The following is a 9,651-nucleotide window of genomic DNA, read 5'->3' on the forward strand; positions in this document are numbered from 1 at the left end:
TACGTGCAGAGAAATGTAGGAGGGAAATTGAGCTTCGGGCCTAGGCAACTAAATCAACGGTAGAGTGATTAAAACTAAGGATGCTCAAGATGTCACAATTTAATAGATGCAGTTATCCTGGAAGATTATGGGTTGAAGGATTTCTTTTTTATTCACTAGTGGCTGGCCAGCATTTATTGCCTGCTTTATATTAAAGATAAAGGGAGAGGACAAGGCCGATGGAGGGTTTGAAACAGACGAGAATTTTGAAATCAAGATTGGAAGTCAATGTAGATTATCAAATAAAGGGCTGATAGGTGACTAGAACTTGATGTAAGCTAGGAAATGGACAGCAGAGTTTTCAAATGGCCTGAAGTCTACAAAAGATAAAATGTGGGAGAACAGCTGGGAATAGTGTTGGAGTAGTCAAGTATAGAAGCAATAAGTGCACAAATAGGGTGTTTCCACACAGGTGAGTTGAGGCATGGGTGGAATCAGGTGGCACTGTGGTGGTGGAATTAGACAGTCTTAATGCTGCTGAAAACATCTGGTTTGAAGCTCATTTCAGGGTCAAGTATGTTAACAAGGTACGCACTGTCTGATTTAGTCTCAGACAGTTGCCAAGGTTAAGGATGAAATTAGTAGCTAGGGAATTACATAAGTCATTAATATAGGTTGTAAGTAGCTGAGACCCAGCAACAATCCTTGTGACACCAAGTAATAACAGCAATCTGGAAGAGGGCCCTTATTCCTGCTATCTCTTAACCAACCTCCATCAATGTTAATATGTTATCCCAACCCACACAGTCTTTATCTTGTTCAACAACCTTGCAAACAGAATTTAGCTTTTTTTTTACTCATCGAACTACCATATTTGCTTGGATAATAAGACTGGTTAACTCTGGAGACGGAGATTACTTAACAAGCATTCAGCAATATTTTTTTCTTTTCTGAGGAAGTATTTTAATTGAAACTGTTATAGAAAGGTTACTTTGCTGTCTACTGATTGTTCTTTATTTCAAGTATAATGATCCAAGAATTGAAAATATTGTTTCATTTTACATTCATTATTAGCTACTCCATGCATAAAATTAAAGCAAATTATGGTTGATTATGCTGATGTGCTAATTTATCGGGGATAATGTAATCATTCAGTAACCTTGTAATGTGTTTTGGGCAATATCCGGTGTCATTGTTATGTTTTGAATATATTTTTAAACTGCAATGTTTGTACTTCTCCCACATTGTTTACTTCAAGCATTTATATATTTATGCTGTTTTTACTGTCATTTAGATGGTTTTTCATTGCAAGATATTTTCATAACTGTAAATTTGTTTAGAAAGGATCCAACTAATCAAATGATGTTTTTGTTATTAGTTTTGGTTCTAATAGCACATCATTGTCTAATTTTTAAGGATTTAATGTTGTTATTCATGTTACTTTCAGTCTCTGGCCTTTTCAAAGCAGCTAATAAGAGATGTTGAAAAGGAAAAGCTGCATGCTGTCAATGCCCAAGAATGTGAGCGACTCGTGGAAAGATGGTTATCTGAAGAGTGCATGAACGCCATAATGGGCTTCTTTGCAAAGAAGTCAAAATTGTGATTTTATTTCCCCACTGTTCAGTAATTGACATCCAGAAACCTAAATACTAGTTATGATTGCAGAATATTTCTGTTATTAATCTTTTAGATTGTTAGCTTTTTTTGTCAATATTTCATTGCAATGTAATTATTAATTGGTCAGCCATACTGCTAGATGTTTTTTCTAATTGTTTTCAGAAATGTATAACTTTAAACATTCAGTCTTATGTGTGATTATTAATTTGGAAAATTATGGATGGCGAGGAGGGAATGAATTGAAATCTGAAATACTATCAGAATGTGTGAAAGTTAGATGATTTGCTAATACTATGTCACTCTTCTACATTTAAAATCTGTAATTTTGCATCATAAATGGATAATGCCAAAAACAATGATAACACTGTTCTGCAACTCTAACTGAATGGGTGTTAATTGCCTTGCACGCTGACAGTATATCACTGAACACAACTTGGGCACATCTATGTCCAGAAAAGATTACTGACTCAATGGGACCATATTTGCACAGGTCTTGGAGGATGAACCATCTGTACAACGTATCAGGCATGTCTTTCCTTACAGACCACCTTTAAGAGAAAATATTTGGATAGTGTTAAAATAGCATAAAGTATTCACAATTTAACTTTCAATCACAACAGCAGTTAAAACCTAGTTCCTTCGTTGAATTGTAACCAAGAAAAAGCTGAGACAAAATTCAGCCTTATATAATTTTCAACATTTTATTAAAATCATACCTCCAGATAGCTGGCTTATAATCATCCTCACAAAAGCACTTTCTCTTAGCAGTGAAATTAATAACTTGGTAGATTGAAAGGAATTCCTGGAGATACTTTACACCTTGAACTTACTACTTGTAAAGGTGCTGGAGGCACTAATCCTCATCACAATTTAAAAAGTACTAAGAAATGCACTGGAAGTGTATATGCATCCTACAAGGCTATAGACAAGAGTTCGAACTTGTTAGTTCTTTTTCAGCAAGCATTAACACTATAGCCAGGATTTTCCATTTTGGAGTAAAATGATGCAGTTGGCATCTTAGATGGTGTCACTTCCGCCATGGCTTATGGTGACTTTTCTCAAGTGATCAACCACTTTTCTGCTGTTTTCATATGAGTTCATTGGTGGGCAAAGTCTCTTGTCCCCCATGGCATCTTCTGAGATTTAAGGTTCTGGCACCATATTTAAAGGCTATGTGGGCATCCTTTCACTCGTTGCCAGCCAGGAACAAGACGACAGCCTATGGTCATTATTCCAACCAAGCCCCAAAATATCTGCAACCCATCAGAATATGGCTTCCCACTTCAATGAAGCTTCAGTAAGTGCTCTGCTGATGGGAAAATGAAGTCATCAATTAGACCTGGGTGGTCTGGCTGAAGTTGCACAGGAGGTCAGTGATGTAAGCAGGCAAAAAATAAGAGATCCCATTGCAGAAAAATGGTGAACAGGGTGTTGCATTCCACAAGGGTAAATGCTCAAAAGGAAGTCACTTTGTCTAACTCAGCCACTGCACAACCATGTCACACAGACACTGCCATGCTCAGCATTATGTGCACTGAAAGGCTCATATCCACTTTATGCTGTCAATGTTCTAACACTCCTCAAGTATTTCCTACTCCTAGTCACTGGGGAAGCACCAGATTTGGCAGGACTGTACTTATCAAATGCGCATGGAAGCATTCCAGTCACAGTCAACCCTTCTCTTCCTCTTGTTGCAAGAGAAGCAGACACATGTTAAGAAGCAAATACCTAGATTAACAAAGGGCTCAGGGATCTCTGCATTCTCACCATGTCTGAGGTCAGGATGGATACTTGCCTTTATTAGTTGTGGCATAGAAATTGAGAGCAGGGAAGTTATGTCAGAACTGTATAAAAAGTTGGTTAGGCTGCAACTAGACTATTGTGTGCAGTTCTGGAATCCACATTATAGCAGGGATTTGAGAGCACTGGAGAGGGTGCAGAGGAGATTTGCCGGGATGTTGCCTGGAGAGCTTCAGTTATGAAGAGAAATTGGATAGACTGGGGTCGTTTCCTTGGAGCAGAGGAGACTGAGGGCGAATATGATTGAGATGTATAAAATTACAACGGGCATAGATAGAATAGACAGGAAGGAACTGGTGGAGGGATCAATTACCAGGGTACATAGTTTTAAGATGAGGGGCAGGAGGTTCAGAGGAGATGTGAGGAAAAGGTTGTTTTGTCCAGATGATGGTCAGAATCTCAATTAACTGCCTGTAAGGGTGGTAGAGGCAGAAACCCTTATAACCTTTAAGAATTAATTAGACATACACTTGTAATGTCTAGGCATACAAGGCTATGGGCCAATTGTGGATAAGTGCGATCAGAAAAGTTATGTAACTTGGCACAGACTTGATGGACCAAAAGTCCTTTTTCTGTGCAGTACCTCTCTATGACTTTGAGGACTAGGCTATTTCTGCTGGTGGGTGAGGACCAAGTTGGTCCCATGTTAATACAGAGACAGGAATGGCAGGAGAAGCCAATGAGAAACGTTGCAGTCTATGTTTTTCAGATGTGCAGCCAATCTCACTATACATAAGGGTTTGTGCATCTTCTAGATCATGAGACCATAGCCCTGTTGCCTTGCCATCTTTGAGGGCTCTCCTGGGCCATCTCAGCTTCAGCTTCAGCTTCCTCCTCAGAGAATGCCTCTCACTCTTCCATCACTTTGTGTCCTAAGATATCCACATTATAGCAGGAATTTGGGATGGTGGCTTATTGGTGAGCACTGCTGCCTCACAGCGACAGGGACCCGGGTTCGATTCTAGCCTCAGGCAACTGTGTGGAGTTTGCACACTCTCTCCATGTCTGCATGGGTTTCCTCTAAGTGCTCTGGTTTCTTCCCATAGTCCAAAGCTGTGCAAGTTAGGTGGATTGGCCATGCTAAATTGCCCATTGTGTCCAGGGATGTATAGGCTAGGTGGGTTAGCCATGGAAATGCAGATTTACAGGGATAGGGCAGGTGAATCTGGGTGGGATGCTCTTTGGAGAGTTGGTGGTGACTTGTTGGGCCGAATGGCCTGTTTCCACACTGTATGGATTCTATGGAATATCCATTTTTTGCTGAACAAGGTTTCGAGTGCACAGCAGACAACTGTGATGTGGGACAGTCCATCTGAGGTGTATTTATTGTATTGTCCAGGCATCTGAATCCCATCTTTAGCAGCCCTATGGTCTGCTCTATAATGACTTCCATGGGAGTTTTCACAGTGCTGTTCCTGTCTTCAGCATCAGTGTTTGGCTTCTTGAAACATGTTATCAACCATTGTTTTGAGAACTTAGCCTTTGTTGGCGACCAACCATCTCAGGTGCACAAAGTAGTCTCGAACGATACAGGTACTCATGAGAGATCCAGAACTTGGTGCAAGTAAGGACACAGGCAGCAGAGTTTAGGATAACATCCAGTTCAGAGAGGGTAGAATGTGGAAGGCAGGAGAGTGTTGGAACAGCCAAGTCTAAAGATTAAAAAGGCATAGATTAGAGTTTCAGCAGCTAAAGCAGGAGCAGAGTCAAGCAATGATACAGAGGTGGAAATAAACAGTTTTAATGATGGTGCAAATGTGTGGTGTGAAACGCAACTCGGGACAAATGTAAGACCACAGCTGTGAACAGAACTGGTTCAGCTTCAGACAGTTGTAAAAAGAGTAAATTTGGTAGCTAAGGAACATGGTTTGTAATGGAACCAAACATAACGGTTTCAGTCTGCCCAACATTAACTACAGAGAAAAAAAATCAACCAAAAACCAGTTGCAAGGTATACAGTCTGATAATTTAGCAACAGTGGAGAAGTCAAAAGGTATAGTTGTGAGGTACAACTAGGTGTCATCAGATTGATATTGGTGATTATTTTTTACTTTATAAAAACAAAATATCAATATCATGCCTGACAAATTTACCTGAATTCTTTGAGGACATAACCAGCACAATATATCAAGGGGAATCGATGGATGTAATACATTTGGATTTTCAGAAGGTGTTTGATAAGGTACCGCATATTAGGCTATTAAAGGTAAGAGCCCATGGTGTTGGAGGCAGTATCTTAGCATGAATAACGGACGGGAGGCAACTTTAGGACAGCAATCTGCAACTTGAGTGCCACAGGGATCAGTGCTTGGGCCACAATTACAGTATATAAATGACTTAAATGAAGAAATATAGCCAGATTTGTGAATGACACAAAAAATAAGTGGAAGGCAATTGATGAGGATGACATTAGTCTGCAGAGGGATATAGACAGGTCAAACAAGTGGGCAAAAATTTGGCAGATAGATTGTAATTTGGGAAAAATGTGATATTATGTACTTTTTGGCAGGAGGAATAGAGGAACTGAATATTATTTAAATGGAGAAAGACTGCAGAAAACTTAAGAACACATTGATTTGAGAGTCCCAGTCAATGAGTCACAAAGAGCGAGCATCCAATTTAAGTGGGTTATAGGGAAGGCAAATGGAATTTTGGCCATTATTTCGAAGGAAATAGAGTATAAAAGAAGGGAGGATTTTACTAAAACTATACAAGGTAGTTGTCAGCTTAAACACTGTGAACAGTGTCGGCCAACTTTTCTAAGAAAAGATAGACTGCCATTAGAAGCCAGAGAAGGTTCACTAGGCTGATGCCAGTATGAAGACACTGTCTTAGGAGAAGTTCAGTAGGTTGGGCTGTACTCACTGGAATTCAGAAGAATAACATGACCTTATTGAAACATTCAAGATTCTTAGGGGACTTGAGAGGGTAAATATAGAAAGGTTATTTTCCTTTGTGAGAGAGCCTAGGATCTGAGGGGATAATTTCAGGATAAGGAGTCACACATTTAAGACAGTGATGAGGAGGAATTTCTTCTCTGAGGCTATTGGATCTGTGGAATTCTTTACTGCAGAAGATTGTTGAGGCTGGGTCATTTAAGTATATTTAAGACCGAGATGGACATGTTTTTAATTATTAAGGGAATCAAGGGTTAAGGGAAAGGGCAGGAAAGTGGAGTTGAGCATTGTCAGATCAGCCACGATCTCATTGAATAGCAGAGCGGACTCAGTGGGCAGAATGACCTACTTCTGCTGCTACATCTTTGGTGTTATTGCATCAGGTTAATTGACCAGGGACATATCTCTCTATAGCTTGCATATCCTTTCTCAGCATGGATGGAAAATTTGCTTCTCCTCAAAATCTTACAGCTGTCCAAGTCTTACGACTATCCCCCTGACAAGACAAATTCAAATTTTCAACCCTTACTTGCCCTGCGGTTATCAGCATTCCATACATGATCTAAGGTTGCTCAAAATTAAGCCTTCCCATTCCAAATAATACTAATTCATCACAGGTGGAAAAGAAACATTTCCAAATAAATGATATCCCCCCCTCCTTTTCCCCAGCCCTAAAACAACCTCCAGGAAATATAAGCATGTCATTAATCAAAAGCCTGGGGCAATAATGGGAAGCAATGGAAAATCTCATATATGATCAGACAACAGACAGTTTCTAACAGAAAATAAAGACCATGCATTAAAATTTGATGTTCCTTGAATGCATAGAGAATCAGATTACAAACAGACTTGCAGCAAAGGGCTCAACATGCAAAACAAAATTAGAGTCCAGACAATATGAAGGTGAAAGCAAAGAAAAAAAATCAAAAGGCACAGAAGATTTAAAAAAAGACTAGTAGATGTTAAAAGGTGTAGAATTAATTAGAGAGTTCAGGAGGAGGTTTACTTGATTGGTAGCTGGAATGAGTGGGTTGTATTTTGAGAATACGTCGGATAGGCTGAGTAAAAGCCGAAAAAACTGTGGATGCTGTAAATCAGAAACAAAAACAGGAATTGCTGGAAAAGCTCAGCAGGACCGGCAGCACCTGTGAAGAGAAATTAGAGCTAACGTTTTGGGTTGAGTGACCATTCCTCAGATCTCTCTTCATAGATGCTGTCAGTCCTGCTAAGCTTTTCCAGCAATTTCTCTATTTGTTTTGGATAGACTGAGATTGTTTCTATTGGAATTTAGAAGAGTGAAGGTGATTTGGTTGAAGTTTATAAAATCTTGAATGGTCTTGACAAGATGGATATGGAATGGCTATTCTTGTGGGTGAATCCAGAACTAGGGGACTTTTTTAAAAAAAATTAGGGGTCGCCCTTTTAGGACAGAGATGAGGTGAAATTTGTTTCTCAGTGGGTTGTGTGACTTTGAAATTCTGCCTTAGAAGTCAGGGTCATGGAATGTTTTTATGGCAGAGTTAAATAGGTATTTGTTAGGCCAGGGAACCAAAGGTTATCGGGAGAGATGGGAATTTGGAACTCAGAACCCAAACAAATCAGCCATGACCTTAGCGAATGGTAGACCAGATTTGAAGGATGTTTGGCCTACTTCTTCTAATTTGTACATTTGTATGTTTTTTTAATAAAGGGAATATTTTGAATGATGAAAAACTGGCTGACGTACTAGCAGGGTATTTTTTGTCTCAGTTTCCATACAGCGTAGACAGATGATCAGGATTCTGCTGTATTGCTGTGCTATTCAATGGGAAATACATTGCACATTTCAGCTTAACATGAGCTTGGGTTTTAGAATGCAATCATCAGCATTTTTAAAATGAAGACTACATTTACACCTCACCATGTACCTGATATCTTTGCTCTTCTTTGCCAACATTGTGCAGAAGGGATGTGTAAGTCAGAAGTCACCAGTACCTACTTATGTTAAAATGAAAGATTTTTGTGTCATTATTGAGTAGCGTCATATTGCGAGTGCAGTAAATGAGTTAGGTATTAATATAGCTTGGATAGTCGTGGCTCAGAATAGACTCTCCAAGATTAAGGTAGCTACACTCATTCCATACTGTAGTGATGGCATGAATAAAATTATTAATGACAATTTGTTGTTGACATCTTGGTCAAATAAACCCCAAAAATTTGGGTTTGGTTTGATGGGAAATGCAAGTTTTAAAGAATTACTCAAATTCCCAAACTTAGTCTGCCCACTTCATGCTTTTAATTCAGGTGGGATGAGGAGGGCAAAAACTCTGGGTTCCTTACCTCAATATTTTAGTGAGGCTGTGTGCCTCAGATTTTATTTCCATTTTGTGTTTAACTTGTCCAGTCAGCAAAGAGAGGTGAGGTCTGCTGGATCCAGCAGGAAATGGCCTTTCTAGTGTTGATTTGAGTCAAAGAGAGCAGAATTGCTTCCTCCCACAGCCACTAAACTAATATTCTGCTTTTCTCAATTATTGTCAACAGACCCTGATGAATACCCCCAACCCTTCCCTCCACCACCCACTCCACATCTCCCATCCAAATCCAATCTCCTCACACTCCAAGAAGCAAGATTCTTCCATCTCCTACCAATCTAGCTTTCTGATCCTCCCCAGCCTCCAGTCTTTTTGATCCCTCCAGCCACCCTCTGCAGTCCCCATCTGCAGCATGGTGCTAAGGGTCTACCTGTGTCTGACAGCCAGGCAGCCTTTCAATTTGGCTGACTCCAGCTAGGAAATGGACTCAAAAATTTAGTAGCCAAATCAAATTTAGCAGGGATTGAGGAAAGCCTACACATCCTGTGTGAGAAGTCTACTCAAAACGGGGTCATTATAGGGCTAACAACTGGTCCTTGGTAAGATTCTAGGGATGATAGAACTGCATAAATTTAATATTCACTTGAAAAGACATAAGTTACCCAAGGTCAGCCAAGAAAGATTAGTAAAAGGAAATTTGTGTCTAACATAGTTAAAGGAGTCTTTGAAGAAAAATTGATTGTAAAGAAAAGGCCATGGACTTTTTTTATATATCAGTCATTCTGTTAGAGAGTAATAACATTAAGTGCATTGATGCTTTTCTAAATCACAGTAGCGAATTTTCTTGGAGGCAGGCTAAGAGCCAAGAGGGTTGGCAACATGGTGGCAGACGGTGTTGGAAGAGGATCTGAATGTCTTCTTGGCATTATACCATAAAGCCCATACAGGGAAAGTTGGCAGCATGAACAACGCCTGGACTGCCAGTTCAACTGTCAATGATCGCCATTTCCCATGGGTTCTGAAGCATTGTTGCTCAAGTCTGGACGGCCAACACAATGTGGACAGAC

General features: G+C 39.8%; 1 protein-coding gene across 1 annotated transcript in view; it reads left to right on the forward strand.

Annotated features, from left to right (window-relative positions):
* LOC109931745 (enoyl-CoA delta isomerase 2) overlaps nucleotides 1–1,955 on the forward strand; it is a 137,609-nt gene extending 135,654 nt beyond the window's left edge. Inside the window, exon 6 of the mRNA XM_048609152.1 lies at nucleotides 1,416–1,955. Within this exon, the coding sequence (XP_048465109.1) occupies nucleotides 1,416–1,582 (167 nt within the window). The 3' untranslated portion in view covers nucleotides 1,583–1,955. The remainder of the gene's footprint in view (nucleotides 1–1,415) is intronic.
* Nucleotides 1,956–9,651: the final 7,696 nt, after the last annotated feature.

This window comes from Rhincodon typus, chromosome 2, assembly GCF_021869965.1.
Source record: "Rhincodon typus isolate 14 chromosome 2, sRhiTyp1.1, whole genome shotgun sequence".
Classification (NCBI taxonomy): Eukaryota; Metazoa; Chordata; class Chondrichthyes; order Orectolobiformes; family Rhincodontidae; genus Rhincodon; species Rhincodon typus.